At 33.0% G+C, this 20,709-nt stretch overlaps 2 protein-coding genes across 2 annotated transcripts; both read right to left on the bottom strand.

The window, feature by feature from the left end:
* Nucleotides 1–1,874: 1,874 nt before the first annotated feature.
* LOC142619979 (GDP-mannose 4,6 dehydratase 1-like) lies at nt 1,875–6,385 on the bottom strand. Its single transcript, XM_075793395.1, has 4 exons — nt 5,832–6,385; nt 4,534–4,656; nt 2,778–2,956; nt 1,875–2,174 (listed from the first exon to the last, which is right to left on the bottom strand). Exons 2-4 carry the CDS (start codon nt 4,591–4,593, stop codon nt 2,165–2,167), a joined length of 249 nt encoding a protein of 82 aa, XP_075649510.1. The 5' UTR covers nt 4,594–4,656; nt 5,832–6,385; the 3' UTR covers nt 1,875–2,164.
* Nucleotides 6,386–6,524: 139 nt separating this feature from the next.
* On the bottom strand, nt 6,525–7,897 carry LOC142619978 (dehydration-responsive element-binding protein 1A-like). Its single transcript, XM_075793394.1, has one exon. It carries the CDS (start codon nt 7,665–7,667, stop codon nt 6,984–6,986), a length of 684 nt encoding a protein of 227 aa, XP_075649509.1. The 5' UTR covers nt 7,668–7,897; the 3' UTR covers nt 6,525–6,983.
* Between the last annotated feature and the right edge of the window lie 12,812 nt (nt 7,898–20,709).

Raw genomic sequence — 20,709 nt, 5'->3', positions numbered from 1 at the left:
TTAAATTTTAAGAGAGGAACTTAAAGAACAACACCTAAAGTACTATATCTAAATTTTGTCCTTAAACTATTTAACTTTATGTCACCTAAGCAGCCACATAGGCTGCTACATGTCTTTAGTTCAAAAAATAAAATAAATATTTGAAATTAGTTTATTTTCAGACTAAAATTTGATTTTTTTTCTTTCTTTCTTTATTTCATTTTCTTTTGTTTTGCTTTCTTGGGAACCAAACAAAAGTTAAAATCCCAGAATTTAAAACTCAAAAATTCAAACTGAAAAATGGTTTGGTACTAATTATATGGAATTATGGCGAAGTTTTCTGGCCTCTAGCTTCGCATGGAGATAGTTTATTGATTTTTGTGAGATCTGCAAGGACTCTCTATATATGTCATTAATATATAGATTGGGTTACAAGTTTTTAACTACCTTGTTTTAGAGTTCATGAAAAGCTTTGGTGCTTTGCCATTCAAACGTTTCTGTAACACTCATTTAGATTGCAGGGTCCGCCTGTTTAGTGTTTTAGTCCCTTCTCCAAAATTTCAAATAGTAAAAAATTCCTATTTATAATTAGAAAAACAAAAAGAATCCTATTCCTCAAGCCACTCATAACGTTAACAGTCAATCTTTTTCTTCCCCAAATAAAATATCAAACCCCACTCCCCTTTAGCTCTCTCTCTCTCTCTAACAAATGGCAAGAGGAAACGAAGAATAAATCAGATGGATGCCGAGCATTTTTGGGGGACGTAATCATCAGCGTTGAGGAATGTTGCAAAGAAATTGCACTTGGAAGCTGCGACACTTCAAATCGAAGCTCGTGCTCATGCTAGTCCTTGTTTCAGCGCTTGATCTCTGTTCAGTTTTACATGCGTATAAATTAATTGAAGCAATTTGTGGTGGTTTGAAATAGCAAGGAATTTAGGGTTGACTGTGTACCTTATTTGGAATTTTATTTTCATATTCAGCTGATCAAAGGGAGATTTTTTTCTTTTTCTTTTTCTTTTTTCTTGTTCAGTTACTGGGAAAATGTGGGAAAAATGAAGGAAATTGAGTTTTGAAATCTGGTTTTTTACCCATTTGGATCCCGAGAAAGCAAAGGGAAAGACAATGAGAGAAGAAAATTTCAAATTTGTCCGAAATAAACTTATTTTATTAACTAAAGATATGTGGCCGATGGTTGCTTAGGTGGCGTAAAAAATAAATATTTGTATATTACATTATTCACATCAATTTTTCCATCCACCACTTCACGATAATGACTATTTTGACACAATATCAAAATATTAGAGGCCAAAGTGACACATTTGATTCACTAAGGACAATTTTGACACATAGTTTAGGACCAAACACATAATTTACCCAAACATTAAACAAAAGATTAAGTATCAAAGAAAAGGCTTGCTGCTGTTGTATTTAGTATCAAATAAAGGCAAAATTCTACATTGGCCAAAAAAAATTTTAAAACATAAAACAAAAAAACAAAAGCAAATGCAAATGCAAAAAAGAAATAAGGCAAAATTCGTTGGCTATGTATTTTGTGTATGAGTAACTCATTAATTTCGAGTATGGCTGTTGAGTAAACTTATTTATAAGCATCTATTAAACTGAGAATGCGTTTGGATAGGAGGGCTGCGTCCACGTCTGGCCAGTTTTTTTTTTTTTTTCCATGCGCATGTGTCACTGTTCATTAGCCATGAACAGTGATTTTAGGCCAATGAACAGTAATTTTTGGGATGAACAGTAATTTTTACACATTAAAAAATTATTTTTGTACAGTATTTTCAGTTTTCAGTTTTCAGCAATAAGTTATATCCAAACGGACTCTCGAATTTGTATTACCTCTGATCAAGGTTTACCTATAACAGTAGATTCTAGATTCTAAAGCTTTTGATTAGGTATTTATTAGTCCAGTACACTGCATTTATATACATTTTGTTACAATCAGTGCATGGTTCATTTCAATTTCTATGTATAATTCTAGCTAAATTCATAAGGAAAAATGAAATATGGATGGGATATTGCCAACTTGCCTAGAATCTGGGTTCAGGATGTACAAGACCTCTTCTCTCTCCATTATTACAGAAAGAATCTATAATTTTTCTCCCTCTCTCAATGAATTGGGTGTTTCGCAGGCCTGTGATCTTCTTGTGATCGATGACTTCCCTCTTCAGCTGAACCTGTTCACAAAACAAAAATGTTTGGTTTTAAAATTTTATTTCTTGGACCGTTGGAAGAAAGAATAAAAATAAAAGTAAAAAAAGCTATTATCCAAAACTAACCCTCTAAGATTCAACTTTTATCATTTCAGTCCTCTAAGTTTCAGTTTTGTCATTTCAGTCCTCTAAGTTTCAAATTTTGTCAATTTAGTAATCTGTTACCCTTCAATTAAGTCCTACATTTAACTATACCAAAACAACGCCGTTTTGATTTTTTTTTTTTTTCTTAATTTTACTGAAATACGTTAATTATCAAAAAATAAAAATTCCTGCGAATTGAAAGTGATCAGATCCAGCATCCCCAAAAAGGCTCCAGTGTTCAAAATTGCAAGATCTCGAACTTCCCAGTACAAAATATGATCTTATCCATCCCATCCACATTGTGATTCCAAGAAGCAAAATAAGAAGAAGAACAAGTATGCTAGAACCAAATTAATGGAATTACAGATATTCAAACAATGCATAACATGATAACAATAACATCTTAAAACACCATCGATATAAATAACTGAATTGAAAACTATATCAGCTCTAAGAACCCCTTAAATAGAATCATTTCCAAACCCCATTGTTGCAGATCTGAAGCAAAAATTGGAAAGACCCAAGCTGATCATGCTTCCAACCAAGAATTTCTTAGCTCTGCTTGCATCTCCATTAAGGTTATCAACCTCAGTAGGCCTAAAATACCTCTTGTCAATCACAACATGATCTTTCCAATTCAAACGCACATACCCAAACGCAACCTGCAAGAACTCCTCCACAATGTGAGAATCTTCCACGGCAATCTTTGATTTTCAGGGGCAGGGGAACGATGTCGTTCCCCTTAGTTTCTTTTTTTTTTGGGTAATTAATGTATTTCAAAAAAATTAAGAAACAAAAATATTAATAAAAACACCAAAGCGGCGTCGTTTTAGTTTTAGTTAACAGCAAGACTTTAACTGAAGGGTAATGGAGGACTGAATTGACAAAATTTGAAACTTAGAGGATTGAAATGATAAAACTGAAACTTAAAGGACTGAAATAATAAAAGTTAAAACTTAAAGAGTCAGTTTTGGATTTTAGCCAAAAAGAAATGTTGAAATAGAATTTATAATATAATAGCTTTCTTTCTTATATTTACTAGTCACTAACCTATGCAATGCACAGAAAAATTAAATAAAATTTATATCTACTTATCAACTCATGCTAGAAAAATGGCTTTATTGTTTCAATTTTTGAAACACTAACTTTGTAGTTCTTCACCGTTTATAATAAGCCAAAAGGCAAACCATCATCACAAAATAAAAAATACACAATAAAATATTTAACATAAGTATGTGTTCAATTAACATTTTTCAACATAAATAATCAAGTGGACCATTATGTATATTCCAATTGTATTTTCATACAAATGGTCCAATGATCTTTATATAGATAAAATCAATGAGAAAAAAAATTCCTCAACTATTGCATAACAACCAAAAAAATAAAAAAGCAAGCCAGCATCACACACTAAAAAAAGCTATCCAAATTTGAACATCAGTATGCACAAGCTATAATTGTTTTGCCAAATAAATTATCAAATCCACCATTGTACCAATACTCCAATTGGCAAAGGCACTTTCACACTCATATCCAAAAATAAAAATTATATTAGGGCATTTGAACTAACAGTCTTGACCCAAGCATCCTCCTATAAAGTTTTCAGCCAGTAATTTTGAGTAAAAATCACATTTGCACAAAATTTAAGTAGTCTAACCCACCAACTTCTGAGCAAAGTGACATTCCTACTGCAGAGACCAAGCATTGCTCACGTTTAGGAACACAAAAAAGTATGACCACAATAACACATAAGACATTTTGTCAAACATGTAGGATGCTGCAAACACACACTAAAATCAATGCCCATTACACATTACACAGAGACAATCTCTAGATTGATGCTAAGAAAGATGAACTTCTATATTTACTTTTGTTTTTTTGGCTAGTAGGCTTATCCTAATTTCCATTGTGGTAGTTAAATTTATAAAGAACATCAAATGGGATTCAAGATGCTCAGTTTAGATTGCTATAACATATAACATTAACACTATTTTACACCCATCTCTCCAAACTGAATAATACCAAGTACTCAAAGAAGATTGAACATATAACATTAACACTATATAGAATGTCAACCAACTCTTTTAGATATAATGGCTCTTGAGCTCTCTTTTCATGAAAATTTTCATGCTTGCTACAATAAAGATATTACAACAAAAAGTCGATATACAAAGCAATGAGAATGTACAAAACCTACATATTTACAATTAGTGAGAGCACAAGTTGACTCAATTTTTACCTGCACTGGAAGATACAATTTGACACTGGGGGAGCTCTTGTATTTGAACCGGATAACCATGGTTGATTTAAATCACCAGGGAAGATTGTGACTCAGATGGGAGTGGAGATGAAGAAGAATTCCCTGGTTACAAAGGCTATGTTGGGTTAGGGTTTGATTTCATAAATTAGAAAGATAGAATAACACTGCAACGTTGTAGCAGATTTACATACAAATAAACTACCAATTTAACATGACAAATCACAGCTTGTAATTTGGAAAACAAAAAATAACAAATTAAAGTTGGCTTACCCATTTAACCTAAAATTGTTTGTATCCTAAAATTATCAAACACATACTAACTAATAGAAATTGATATAAAATATTCACCTTGTGACATAACTTAATAAGTCTCAAACATGCAGCTTCAATAGCTTTAACACAATAAAAAAATTAGCAAAATTCAGAGCAATTGAAGCTTATGCTTCCTCTGGCTGGGACTTGAGAGAACAATGAGGAACCGCTGTTTATAATATAGAATAGACCCGAAATAAGAGGGAATAATCAGCAAACATGGCACCCATCAAATTCTCATAATTATGAAAGTCAATATAAAAAGCAATAAAAGAAACGTGTGTCATGTCATCTTACTTCATTCAAACCAAGCAGGCATAATCAACAAAAACCATCAATTCATTTCTGCAAAACAAATCTCACACTGCGTTGGCATGAAAAGAAACAATAAATAATTCAAACAACAATAGTGGATTTTCACAAAACAAACATAAAATTTGTAACCAAGCCTAAAATCTTCATTGAGTCTAATTTCACTGATACATTTTGTCAAGCACTTTAGAGTGATGGGGAGGATTTTCACAAAAGACATAAAAATTTCACCAAGCCTTTAATCTTCATTGATTCTAATTTCACTGAGACATTTTATCAAACACTTGGGGTGATGGGGTTGGCCTATTTTCACAAAGGATACCAATTCTTATTTCATTCTTTCAACCACTATACCTGAGAGAGAGAGAGAGAGAGAGAGAGAGAGAGAGCAAGAAAACTGGTGAATTTGTTGAAAGAAATTGGATTTTGAATAACATATGGAAGCCCCTGTATGTTTTGAGACCCTGAGTTTCAGTTAATACATGCTCAAAATTCATATTCACTTAAATATATTTTGGTTGCATTTTGATCAAAGCTCAAACAGGAAGATCGTCTATACATATAAAATAGAGAAGAAATGAATAAGATAGCCAAATTGGATTGCAGACATAGATTACCAAGTAGAATAATATAATTAAGATATAAAAACTCACCTGGAGATGATGAGGATGACCAATAGATTAAGAGAAGCCAAATAAACACACGCAGAGACAGATTTTGAAGGAAGGGACCAATTCATGGTGATGGGGCTGGCCTGTCTTTACAAAGGAAAAATATCTTCATCTATCTAACTCTTCAACATAATCTCAATCTGATCTTTGTACAATTTAGTAACTTTGCCGTATATACATGTCACACAAATATACACACCATCAGAGTTCCCAAGTCCCAATTTTTTTGTTTTTAAAATGAAAACCCTTGTGTTGAACTCAAACCCATTTACAAGAAGCAGTAGTTAAAGCTTGATTAGAAACCTTGAGAACCATCCATATATTGCACCAATTCCTTGTGAGCAAAATAAACCAGCAAGAAGGATTTGGGCAAAATCAAAATCGAGAGAGAGAGAAAGATACCCACAAAGAGTGCGAGGTACAATCCCTCAAAGCTCCAGTCATTTTACTTTCTGTCATCTTATCTCCTTATCTTCATTTCACCGACACCCTTTGCTGCCTCTGTGAGTGAGTTCTTGGGTGGGTGGGACTTGGGAGAGTTTTGTCTCACCACAAATGTTTCCAAAACTCAAAACTACGCTAAACCAACAGGTCCAAAAGAACCAAAACACTATTCCTCAGCCTCTTGCTTTTTTAATATATGCAGTTAATAGAAATATATTTATAGATGTAAAACTAGTAAGTAGTAACTACCCTAAATGGGTAGACTAAATTTTCCATTATTGTGTACATTATGTCGAATAGGCTACAATATATATTCTTTGTTACAGCATGGCTTTACCATCTCTAACTTTCACTCACTATTTTTTTTTTTTTTTTGAGAAACAACTTTTACTCACACTTACACTTATATAACTTGCACACGTACACTGACCCATTTTTTATCGGGCCCCTTCAATTGAACACTAACTAATACTTGTGTATGGCATGTGCCCCAAATATGATATTCCCTAGCAGTACTTTTTTTTTTTTTTTTTCCCCTGGATAGTTTCCCTATAACACCGCACTTAATAAAAAACAATAAGCACGGAAAATAAAAACGACTCTATCTTCCTAATAAGTAACCATTCTATAATCTACATGCTAGACTAAACTCAATACTATTAAGCTATAACAATACATTACTAATAAAAATCAAATTGAGTGACTCCATAATGACACGTCAATATTGGTTTCCATGTCATCTTCACCATAGTAATGAGGTGGAGGCAACAACATCCCCTCTGCCATATTTGTCAACAATCCCGGCATGCCGAAAACCGCCTCATCATCCATAAAAAACACACCTTCTGCCTCCATCCCTGTTGTCGCAGGTGACACCGCATTTTTCCTCATTGGCCTCATTTCATCCTCGGATACCACATTTGACTCCGCGGGTCGAAATGCCTCGGCTGCCTCAGCTGCCGTCTGTTGAATATCCTTTGCCTCTGCTGACGCAGGCACCGGTAGCCGCCACGCCGAGTCAGCAAAATTGAGACACGCAGACTTGCCTCGGAGCGCAATTGCCGCCACATCATGTGCACGTGCTGCCATTTCTGCAGTGGGGAATGTCCCAAGCCAAATCCTTGACTTCTTATTGGGCTCACGAACTTCACAAACCCATTTCCCTGAGTTCCTTCTTCTAACTCCACGGTACACTGGGTGTCTTGTTTCCTTAAACTTCTTTCTCCCAGCTCGTTTCTTTGGATTCCTCGAAGCTAACATGACCTCCTCATCTGACAAGTTCACCATGCGAGTACTGCCACTCTCTGACTCAGAGGACCAAATATCAGACCCCACTAGATACTGTGGGTCCGAGAAATGCTTAAAAATATCCATATGTCTAAAACAAACTTAACTCTCCAAAGGGTCTTAATTAGCTATCGGCTCTCTTTTTTTTTCTCACTCAGTGTACTCTAGTTAGCTAGCTCTATTGTATAAGTAAGGCTGGTGTTGAAAGTAAGAAGAGAAGGCAGAGATTGTATATATACGTTAGGATCACAGAAAGGGCTAAGGGTGCGCAACACGGAGTGAGTGTGATAAGGATCCAGGCTGTGAAGTGGGGGATGGGGGGTTGTTCCCCCACGGTTTTAACATTTGGAATGGAAAGATACGTTGATAATTATGAATTAATTTATTAAATTAAAATTAAAAAAGTGGGGGATGAGTTTGGTACCAGCTGGGTTTTTAAGCCAAGTGGATTATTAGAGGACACGTGGGGAATTTGACCAGTTCAGGATTTTGACTGAAAGTGACTGCCTTGTAGTTTTGCTTACTTTGCTTAAAAAGCAGTATATGTGGTCTTTCCAGTGAGTAGTGAAGGTGGTATAGGTGTCAGATTCAGAATCAAGGGACGGTCCGTCTTTTTCACTGTCACTGATGAGCATGCATCGTCAAAGATATTATCAACTTTGATTCCTCCAACAAATAAAAAAGATAACCTTCAACTATTGCACCAATACGAGGAGACAAATTACTCGCCGATTTTCATTTTTTTACTAATATTTTCAACCTGCGATTATTTTTAATGCCTCCAGCTTTATTTGATGATTTTATATTCTTAGACTTTGTTTGGTTACAAAACAATGGAAGAGAAGAGAAAAGAACTTAATGATCGAAAGGAAATGAGAAATAAAATGATAGAAATAAAATCTCTCTTGTTTGTTTGAAAATGGGGAGAAAAGGGGAAAAGAAAAGAGAATAATACATTTCTCTTTCTTTGTTTGGTTTGCAATAAGAAAGAAAATGAAAAGAAATTTTTTTTTTTTTTTTTTTACTCTTATGCCCATATAAATGTGAAAGATGTATAAAAGTTATGGGCAAATTATGGGCTAATATGTAAATTCATGTCATAAAATGCTATTTATGTGGCCCCATTAAAAAAAAAATCATTGTCTCTCTTCAAATTCGTTCAAATTGGGCAAATTGCAAATTTGTGGGCTTGAGAGAAATGGTTTTTGCCCCTCTATTTTCTTTCATGGTAACCAAACAAACGAAAGACTATCTTTATTCTCATTTCTCTTCTCTTCCGTTCTCCTACAATGTTTCTAAACACACGGTTAGAGCTCATTTGAGTCTAGTTGTTTTTTGCTAGTTTTTTTAGTAGTTTAGATGTACAATTTTTTAAAACCTTATATTTTATTATTTTTTTAAAGAACAAGCATACTTTAACACTTTTTTTTTAACAAAAAATGAACCGATGTTTAACACACACTTATTCCATTCTTTCTCTTAAGTTTAGTCAAGCTGTCTTTTTTTTTTTAATTATCATTTTAATTTCTCTCTTTTAAATTTGATCAAATTATTTCATGTGATTCTCTCTCTTTATTCATCAACTAGATCTATACTTATCCTTAGATGACCTTCTTTATTTTACATCATTTTTGTTGTTGTAAATTTTCATTTATTTATATTAACAATTGACCTTTAGAAATTACCAATAACAATAAATAAAAAAATTTCTAAACCATGTAAATTATATTTCGATTTTACCAACAAAAAAGGCAATGTATTCTATTTTGCAATAACAACTTATTCTCTCTCTTTTTTTTTCTTAATTATTTTGTTCGTCTTTTTTTTCTCTCATTAGTCATTTTATTCCATAAAAGCATTAACATCTGATCATGCATTATATAATCACTTAAAAAATATACCTTATATCTCATTCTTTACTCTCTTACCCAGTCTATTTAGATATTAATTTTTATTCTATCTTTGTTTCTTTTGTACGCTTTCTTTATTATTTGTTTTCCACGTTCATTTAAAAAAATAAATGTTTTTAATTTTATATGGGAAAAATGCCAAGAGATCCTCTGAATTTCTAGGTAATGACCATTACACCCCTTGAAGGGTTTGAACTTTTATTTTAACCAATTTACTGTATAAACTCTACACATGTGCCAAATTGATACTTTTGCTTAACTGCTGTTACAATTATCTAACAATATTCATGTGAAACACATTTGAGAGAGAGAGAGAGAGAGAGAGAGAGAGTCGTTGATCTGGACTACAACAACTATTGCAGTTTAACCAAAAGGCCAACAGTTTCTTTCATCTTCATGAACACCATTGATTCTCCGTTTGAGAAATTTTTCTCTTCATCTTTGTACCTAACAACAATCACAAGCTTGTTATTGGGACTAGGAATAACTCTAAAAGGCCGAAGCTTCATGTCGATTTGAACAGGAGGGTCAAGAATCAAGTTGGATAATTTTTTGTTTGGTAAAGTGTTTGTGAAATGGTAATTGTGCTTTGGGTATAAGAATTTGTATTGGGCTTGGAATAGGAGGTGAGATTTTTAGCAATTTCAGTAATTTTAGAGAGATAGAGTTTGAGAAAGTTCTAATAGAAAGTAAAGGAAAATGTGGGAATGAGAAGAATATCTCAGTATGGGTTGTGTAGTGATTAATGAGTGCTATTAGTCAACTTTAACAGCAACCTAATAAGTACTACCTCCGTCCCAATTTGTTTATCCTGTTTGAAAAGTCAAAAATTTTAAGAAAATATCATTTATTGTCTTGTTTGCCTTATAAAAATGTATAAATTTTCAAAACTACCATTAAACTATTTATAAAAAAATGATTTTGAAAATAAAATAGGGGTATAATAGGAATATTAGTAAATTAATGACTTTTATTTTTAGAAATATGACAATATTTTAGAACATCCCAAAATGAAATAGAAAACAAACAAACTGGTATGGAGGGAGTATCAATTTGGCATATATGTAAAGTTTTTAAAGTAAAGTGATTAAAATAAAAAGTTCAATAATCTCTTACAAGTTTTTCCATTTAATATTATATGTTGTTGTAGTAATCATTTATATTTAGATGATATTGTAAGTCTGTAACAAAATGTAAAAATTTGAAGATTAATTAGTAATGCGTAATCAAATGTGAAAGTGTTTTTGATAACTTTTTGTTAAAATGTCATCTAAAATGCTAGGAAAAAGAGGACAAGAATATTCTTCATAGTACGATAGATTCCCAAATGGCTTTTTAACACGAGGGAGAATTGAAAAAAAATCGGCGGGTAATTGAGAGCTATAGAACGTTCTTGGAAGCTACGAGGAATGTGTGTGAAACAGTGGGGCAATAGCAAGGCTGACGTGGCACATCGGAACAACAAACAAATGGACAGACACCTTTTTTTTGAGATGACGTCCCACAGTTTCCAAAACACGGTTGACAGTTAATACTGAATATATGTATATATAACCGCCACATAAGTTAACGTATCAGTTGGTTTCATTGTTAAAAAAAGAAGAAAAAAAAAGACAGACAAAGCTGGTTTTGCCGCGTAACCGCGTATTGAAAATGAAGTCTCTGTTGATCCCACTACATTTTTCTTAGTAATTTAATTAATCTAGAAACCTCTTTTTTGGTTGGTTGGATTATGTTTGTTTTATCTGAGGATCCCACTTGGAATTCATACTTGTGAGTTGTGAACTTGGTCATATCATATAGTACATACAGTTGGAATAACTGAAGGAAGTTAGAGAGGAAACTGAGAGTGTCGTTTTCACTTTACACAAATATCATGAAGACCCATTCTTTTTCTTTTAAATAATTAAAACGAAATAAAGAAAATATGTATATGTATAATCCATCGTGCTTAAAAAGATACAAGTGGAACGGAATGATTCAATGGACATGGTGGACAGTTACCACCTGAAAGAAATTTAATTATTTCATCTTATCTAGTTTTGGTGTCAAGTTGAACAAAAATCTTATTATGGGCCCCTCACCTAGCTAAAGAAAGCATGACGTTGTCATGGGTGCGATGAGTCGTGTGCCATGAGTTTATTACAACATTGGAAAACGATTTTTTTTATTATAATAAGTATTTATTACAATAATTTTGAGTTTATTACAATAGAAAATTTCATTGGAAAATAGCTTATTGTTATCGCTCATTGATATCATTTGAATCAATAATCTAGAGACATAGTTTGCGATTGGCATGGCTTAATTTTGCCAATTAATTTTACTATTCAATTTATTTCTGCAACTATTCATAGGTCTCGCTGCACTTAAAAAGTAATGTTATGTCCATAATAGTTTTAAAAATATTTTTATAATATATTTTAAGTGGTAATTTGATATTTGTTTTTATCTGGGACTATCACTGATATCAAAATTTTATGTATCAGTAACAATTTACCACCTAAAACTTGTTATAAAAATGTTGTTAATGTAACATTACTTTTTTCTTAAGTATTGGGTCAGGGGCGGACTTAATATTTCAAAATAGGGGGGCTGAAGTATAAGGAAAAAAAAAACCAAATAGATATTCATATAATATTAACAAACTATTAATCAAGATAAATACAAAAAATTATGGTTTCTTAATACATTAAGATAAAATTATCTACCAATAATGACAAAAAAAACACAAAATAATATTGTTTTTTAAGAGTATCAACTATTGGAAAAAAAAAAATTTATTTCCACATACCAAAATTTACTTTTTCTACTTTAATATAGCATTTGAAATGTCTTATACAATAGTGATTTTGTTATTTGGTGTCCTAATACTAGGCTTACTAGGATTTTTTATTTTAAAGTTTTGCTTTTTTTTAGGTTTTTTAGTTGAGTAGTTGCTAGTTAGGCTAGGTTAATTAAAATGGAGGGGGTCTAAGTTTTTAGAAGAGGGAGTCGCAACTCTAGAAATAAAAATATAGAACCAATAAAAAGAATATTTTTCTTTTCTTTTTTTCTTTGGGCCAGGGGGGCCAAGACCCCTTGGGTCCATCCCTGTATTGGGTTGATACGTTGTAATTAGTGCACAACTAACATTATATTAATGGTGGATCATATAAAAGTAATTGTACTACTCACAACTTTATGAGTAAGGATTTGCTGCAAACTAAGTTGCAACAACTCCAGCAAAAAACTGCACATGTCAATACTTCAAATAGGCATCTGTCCAGACTTACATTTAAATAAAAACTTTCTTATCAAGATTGAATTTTTCACCAAATGACCACTTGACGCGTGCATTTTACAGGAATTGCTGCAACTTAGTTTACAGCAAATTAATCCGTACCCCAACTTTATTACTTATAACAAATTGTGAAATTTGTTTTTTTTTTAATTGTAAAATAAGTTGTAAAGTGATTTGGCTTGCGATTAGTATTTCAATGTATTGGATTCAAAATAAACTATATATATACTAGCATCATCGCACGCGCGAATCATCACACGTGCTTCACGCATGCGATGAGGCTTTTTTTTTTTTAGTGGTAGTAGCAAAAAAAAATCTATATTTTTTATTATATATATAATTTTTATTTTGAGAATCTAATTTATAAGTGGATAAATAAATTTGAAAAATAATAAGAGAGTGGCCCTATTTTTTAGGCAATGTTGTAGTGGAAGTTATGATTGTATTATTACTGAATTGTCTTTTAGTTTTGTCTCTACTTAAACTTAGAGAAACATGGGTATTTTGGACTAAAAAAAAATTCGGTCCAAACAAGTGAAGCCCCTTTTATATATATATATATATAAACACAACACAATATGTATTTTAAATGAACATGTGCTGCTCTCTCATACCCTAGTTAGTGCATTACCCCACTAAAGAAAAAAAGCTTTACTCATTACAGAAAAAGTTTATGACTTAAGTCTTAAGATTGCTCTATTTGAATTTGCCTAGCTGGGTTGATTGGGAAAGCCCATTCGTTTGTCGCACACGATTGTACTACCATTGCGTTTAACAAATCAGCGCAAACGTTGAAGTTGAAAGAAGCAGCTTCTAATAACCACATGGAAAAATTGACAAGTTGTCAAGTTATCCCTTGTTCGAACACAGATTTTGCACGAGTTCACTTTACATGACCATGTCCATGTCTATCTTGGCCAATGTTTTTTTGCCAACTTCTTTTATTTATTTATCAAATGCTATCTTTGGTTAGGCAAAGTTGATGAATTGCGTTGAAAATAGAAACTGCTAGGAAATGACACATTATAAAAATTCTCTAAAATCTTTAGAAGCTTATAATTAAGATAAATTTTGGCTAAACCCAAGCGTAGTAATTGACTGCTTAGGTTGAAGAAATTAGGGTTGTCCAAGCAACCCAGAGACCTGGCCAAACCGACCAAACCGATTGGACCCGACCCGTGACGTCACGTCACCTCACGTCACGGCCAAATCCAACACCTCTGGCGATCAGTGACGGTTCCTATCCTCTAAAACCCGACTCCGGCAGGTCAAGTGACAGGTTTTGGTCTCTAAAACCTGAGCCACCCGATCCAACCGACAAATGCTAAAAAATGCCAAAATTACCTAGATTCGGCGACTTTTTGGTGTTCCTTAGGTTTGATCCGGCCACCATTGGTCTTCCTTCGCTCGGTTCTGGTGGTATTTGCTCAAATTCACTCAAATCCGGCCAAGATTTACTCTCCTCCGTCAAATTTGCTCAAATCCGACGATATATGGTTAGATCTGACTCAGGTCAACGAAGATAGACTTAGATATTTGGTTAAATCCGACTATTCTTAGTTAGATTAGGCTCTGATCTACTCGAATCCAGTGATATTCCGTTAGATCCGGCGCCTTCAACTCAAATCGGTGAAGATAGAATTTCTCCTCCACCAACTGTCGCTCATTATCGAACTCGACCGAACTAATTATTCGCTCCCCTAAGCCCGGACAACTCAACCCGTGGTAGTTGGCGATCAATTACGAGTGTATTTTTGTTCCACCTAATCTGAGCAAGTGGAGTCTAGATTGAGGCCAAAATCAACTCACGCCGACCCGTAGACAGCCAGAGCAATTGTCTTTTCTTTATTTATTTATTTTGGCATCTCGTAGCTTGAAGCAATTGACCATCCTCAATCAGCATTTAATGTTTCTTTTCCGTACAAAGCAATCGATTTTTTTATATTTGATTTTACTTTTTTATTTTATGATCCCACTGCCACAGCAGCTACCAGCCTACTAATATGGTGGGCTTGGTTGGCATTGTATTGTGAATTTGAGATATACTTTGTTGTTTGATTGCTTAGGCCTGATTGCTTTCATTAGTTTTAATCACCCATTACTCAGTTTTTATCACTTACCATTCATTTTTAATTTTGTCGGTTCTATGCCTAAGATTTGTGTTTGACTATGTTTTCAGTTTAAGTTTTCACCGCTCAAACCTCAACAAAATGAGGGATGAGGGAATGAAAATTAAAACAAGATTTATATGTTTACAAGTGATGAAAACTGGTGGCAGAGTTCCATGAAGCTGTGGGCCCACGGTCAGTGTGTTGCCTTCTTCCTCCTCTCTCCCCAAGCCGGCCTCTGCCATTAACAGAAGCCGTGGTTCTCCCATCTTCGTGCTCTGTCATCTTTGCGGCCCAGAAGCTCAAATCGATTGAGTATCTTGGTCTCCACAAGGTAGATCATCATCTCCTTCCTTCTTCCTTTAGATTTCTTCTTACCCAAAACCAAAACCCATGATAACATAAAACCCATAGCAACCAAACCCATCTTTCTTCTTTGAGCTTTTTTTTTTTTGCTCAGATAAACTCGGAATTAAATAATACCCAAATCAAAAATGGTTTGAAGAAAGTGTCCCAAGTGAGACAAATTAAAATTGGAATGAAGAAAACCCAGAATTAAAGAATACTCAAACCAAAAGTCTCTCAATTTTTTTTGTTTAGAGAGAAAGCAAGTGAGACAAATAAAGATTGGGGATATTACCTTTGGTTGTTGGGTTCAATTCGCAGAGGCCCAGGTGGTGGCTAACTCGATCTGTGTGTAGAGGTGGCAGAGGCCAAAACTGGAAAGAAATGGGGTCTCTGTGGAGTTTCAGTCTCTGTGGGCTCCACCAATATGTGAAAAAGTTGAGTTTTGAGTGTAAGACACTGACACATCTGGGTTTTGGTACCAATCAAGAATTTTGAGTTACAGTAGAGATAAACTTTTGAGACATGAGACATGGGATATGGGATATGAGTTATGACTTATGAGTTAGAATTAAACTCTTTATGGTCCGACAGTCTAGCGGTACATTGCTTAAACAAGACAATGTTAATTAATTCAACCCACCATATATACATGCGGGTTTTAGCAAAATAATACTTTTTCATAAATAATTTCGCAATTTTCTCCTCTTTTTTTCTTTTAAGTAATTCAGATTTTATTCATTTAACAAACACATATTACAAAGGGAAATCTCAAAACAAACCTGCTACAGCAACCAAAATACAAAACTAACTACAAAACAAATGGCAAAGCAAGACACACTAACAACTAAACAATACATCAATAAGGCATCCAAACCAGCACCTTCAGTCAGTAGCACGTAGACAACACAATGGCACTCTAGCAAAACGCACAACATGTTTTCTAGGATCAAATTAAAATACTACTTGGATCAATTCCCCTAATTACATTTGATGGTAGAATTCAAAACTGACTTGTTGAACTTGGTTTTAAACCCTAGCCTAGATTTGACATCTTTAATGATACTTTTCTTCAACTATTTTTTAGTCCAAAATCTTTCTTCATGAACTATAGCATTCCTTTTCAGCCAAATGTGGTAGACTGATGCCTCTCAAGCAAGTTTGTAAGCTATTACTCTCAGCCCCTTCTCTTATAACTCTCTAGTCTCCTTAAGCAATCAAATCCTCTTACACAAACTAAGCATTTGAAACTAGACATGACTTCATCACGTCATCCCAAATTCTTCTAGTGAAAGAATATTCAAAGAAGAGATGATATCTACTTTCAAGGCAATTTCTACCAAAAACAAAAAAAAACAAAAAACACACACACACACACAAGCCATCACCCAAGTACTCCCATTTGGCCATTCTATCTCATGTTGACAACTTGTTGATTACAACTAAGCAACTAATAAAAGAATGTTCCAGGATTGTTAAATGACACCAAAGCAGCTTCTATCGCTCAACTTCACTAGATTTATCTCTAATCTGAGCATATGTTGTAGCATAAGAAAACTTCCCAAATTTAATAAGTTGCCACTCTAAATAGTTACAAGGGCATTAGATCTAGCAAGCCTAGGATGCCAAAGGTCATGCCAAAGAAATATAATTTTCTCATCCCACACCTCAAACCTGATAAACTTTCTTGTTTCATTCCTTAATTTAAGAATTGCTCTCCAACCCTAGGTACATTCTTGCAGAAATTTTACAGTCCAAAAACACTTGCGAAATTATATACATGTAGTTAAGTTTACATTTAATCCATGAAGCACACTAGGATCATAATATGTTAGTTATGTGATGAGGAAGGTTCAATAGAAATCCTCATGAGTTTGGATAGCAAAGGGGACTACTTGTGAGATGTGATAAACTTTGTTATTGATTAGGAGAAGGTTTCTTCATACAAGATTGTTGATCATCCACAACATTGTGGCAAATAACTTCATATTTTTCCCTTCTTCCATAAAAAATCATTCCAGAACATAGAAGTTGGAAAAGTGTGGTGAAGAAAATCGTACATTTTTGTTGTTTTTGTTGAACCACCGTCTGTGGTGGATACTCTATTAGCCTTTGATAAGGCTAATACGTTTTGTAATAGTCTTATTAATTCCTAATTTATGAGTATATCCAGTTCTAACCAAAAAAAAGAAGAAGAAGAAGAAGAAGATCGACCAAATCATAAAAGTTGTTGTCTTGATAGTTGACCGCCCTTTTAAGAAGAAATTTTTTTTTTGGGGCTCCATCACTGTTTCTTAGGATGATTGATTTTAGGCTGGATCCATGGCTGACTTGTTATTCATCATTCCTAGGCCCAAGTGAATGGGCCTGGTGGCCCAGGAGACTTTATTCTTCAATAAGTTTTGAAGAAAACTGGTCTAAATTAAGTCTTCATCTTGTACTCGAGAGACCAAAGTAGAAGGAGACAAAAAATGTAGGACCCCCCCACCTATAGAGAACTATATAATAATATTATAATTGCAATAATTACAGCAAGAATCAAATCCGGAACAGATAAGTTTCACCGCCCAAAAAGTATGACATTAATAATAAATTCTTTGGGATAAGAATCTGAGTCCAAGGAACCAAAGCCCACAAGAATAGTAATGAATCCTCATCGCACATGATTTGAATCTCAATTGTGGAGATTTGAGAATATATAAATCCACTGCTTGAAATGGGATTTGCAAGTAATAAACGAAATAATAGTAGTATTGAAATTTGTAAAACCAATACCATATTGTACTAATTAATCTCGCTATTCGTGGGCACTGAGTTTGGACAAAACTAAATCTGAGACATCTACTTCTCTTGTCAAAATCTTCAACAAAATCTTTGGTTAGTGGATTGCTATCCATCAATAGTCTCTAGATTAAATCATATCTTTCTTTTCTTTTATACAAAATTAGTGTAAATTAGTGTATAGTTCATGCATATGCATGGATACAATTAAAAATAATTACAATTATACAATTCAAATTATATTTTTTTTTTTTTAAATTCAAATTATACATAGTATTAGTTTACACTTTTTTTGAACCATGCGTTTCTAAAATATGCAATGGTTTTCCATTATATATATATATATATGATTTAGAATTTAATTAGATTTAGATTCTTCGGTTTTTTTATCTAATAATTCACTTGCCACAAAAATTAAAAATTTAAATGAACACATGACAGAAAATTAGTTTTCAATTGAAACTCAATTTAGAATCTAATTGAATTTGGACTTTTTAAATTTTACAGTCAATAATTCACTTGGCACAAAATTAAAAATTAAATAAGACGTGGCGTAAAATTGAAAATTCAATTAAAATATAATTAAATTTTCTTTAAATTTTAACTATTAATATATATATAGATATATAGACTGGATATCAATATGAAAACCAATGAATCTAAGATTATTAATTCATTGTTACGCGGATGATGAATGATGGATATGCGGGCCATACTTTACCTATAATAAAACTAAGTAAAAGCAGGGTGGGGTTGTGATTACTGAGGAAACACCCTTTGCTTTATTTCCCATAGAAAAAAAACAAAAACCTTTGCTTTACTTGTCGTCCACGACGAATTACATTCTCTTTTTCATAGATATGATAAGATTTTAATTTATAGTGTTTACTTCATGGCGATTGCTCTTATCATTTGGCTTAAATACCAATTGGTTATTTTCCTCAAATCTCTTATTTGATAATAAGAAATTTTACTAGTTGAGTTAACTATAATCCACAACAAAAGTAAAAGTTGTCTATCCTGATGTTGCTGTGTCGAGAAGAGATAAAGACAATAGAAGAGATATTGATAATTTGTTTTATATTTTTACTTCATTGATTAAATAATAAATGAAAATTGATAAAATTGTCGATTTAAGATATTGATGATTTGTCTTATGTTTTCTCTTCATTGGTTAAACAATAAGAGAAAATGTATAAAAATTGTCAATTTATAATAAATGTAATTTTTTTCAGCCTAAGAATCTACATACCCATCTGTATCAAAGGAATTCACATTCTTACAAGAATAGGGTTAAGTGGGAATCCAAATACCCTAATATTTGATTCCATTGTATGATTTGCAACCAAACATTGGTAAATCTTTCAATATTCCTAAAAATTCTAAAGCATTACTCCATACCAAACATCACCTAACATATAAACCATATGTATTCAAAAATGACAAATAAAACTCCACATTTTTTTCTTTTTTATAAATCCAAGCACAATTCCATTATACCTAAATGAGTTGTAGTTTAATTGATTAATCTTTGAAATCTTGAGGTTTAAATTGTTCCTTTAAAGCTGCACATTTCTAAACTATAGATTCAAAATATAATTTTTTTCATATATATATGAAAATTTACCTAATTATACTTAGGTAATTATTTAGACTCCCAAATTTTAATTACAGCTTAATCAATTAAGGCTAGTCTATAATTAATCCCAAGTGTATGTGATTAACTAAGCATGGATACCAATAATTGCATGGATAAGCATATTAAACTTAAAAACTAAGTTATAAAGCAATAAGTAAAGTGAAGCAAACCTAAGAACCAGCAAAAAAACCTTTTCGCGGCTAGCCACCGAAACAATCCACTAAGTATCTATAAACAGTTGCAATACAAATTGACACACACAACCCTACAAGTAGTGCTACCATCTTATACTCGAACCCTCCAAACATCTGCTCGCAACCAACTACATTGAGTCATTTCTCTAATTGAGGCATTGGTTCCCGCAACCAAGCCTAGTTGCGCCTTCAAGCCACCATGGCTGAAATTGGAAAGCTCTAATGGTTCCCAATAATCTAATTCACTCACAACACTCAATGGATAGTGATAATTGTGATTGAGTAATCTTCTCTCAAGGTTTGGCTAGAATGAGATGGAAGAGTGTAGACAATTGATGGTGTTTAGCTCTCTCAACAATGGATATAATTATCTCAACTCTCAGGTGTGTGCTTAGGGTTTAATTTGTGGAAAATTATAGGTATTTAGAGTAGGAAAGGGTTAGTACAGTAGATGATCTAAATAATTAATTTTTTTTGCTATTCGACAAATTTGAAAATGCAAATTGGTGAGAATCCCAAAAATCTAAAAGTACAACGAATTTTTAAAAGTGTCTCGTGCTTTTTCATGGGTGCCAATGTCCTGCGAGTTCTCGGTTCGAATAGCACCACATTGGACTCTCAAACCCAACCAAATTACAAAAGTAGCCCACAAATAAAAAATATTAAGCATGAAATTTCAATTAAATTGACACGAAATAAAGCAGACACATGCAAAAAATATTTAACTTGAGACATTATTTATTAAAAGTTAATAGTAGTAGGCATTCTTAATCCATGTGTGAAATCCACGTTGAAAAGAAAAGGTAGATATGCCTTCTCTTTCACTTAAATTGAATCTATCCATAATCATTTGTCGTCATGTATGTCGA

The sequence above is a fragment of the Castanea sativa genome, chromosome 12 (assembly GCF_040712315.1).
Source record: "Castanea sativa cultivar Marrone di Chiusa Pesio chromosome 12, ASM4071231v1".
Classification (NCBI taxonomy): Eukaryota; Viridiplantae; Streptophyta; class Magnoliopsida; order Fagales; family Fagaceae; genus Castanea; species Castanea sativa.
The sequence above is the reverse complement of the archived record's forward strand: the minus strand, read 5'-3'. Positions and strand labels throughout refer to the sequence as shown.

Coding starts and splice junctions, on each gene's coding strand:
- LOC142619978 (XM_075793394.1), bottom strand. CDS start 7,667: ATGGATATTTTTAAGCATTTCTCGGACCCACAGTATCTAGTGGGGTCT.
- LOC142619979 (XM_075793395.1), bottom strand. CDS start 4,593: ATGGTTATCCGGTTCAAATACAAGAGCTCCCCCAGTGTCAAATTGTAT. Junction 2,957..4,533: donor AATTGTATCTTCCAGTGCAG/GTAAAAATTGAG, acceptor GAGTTCTTGCAG/GTTGCGTTTGGGTATGTGCG.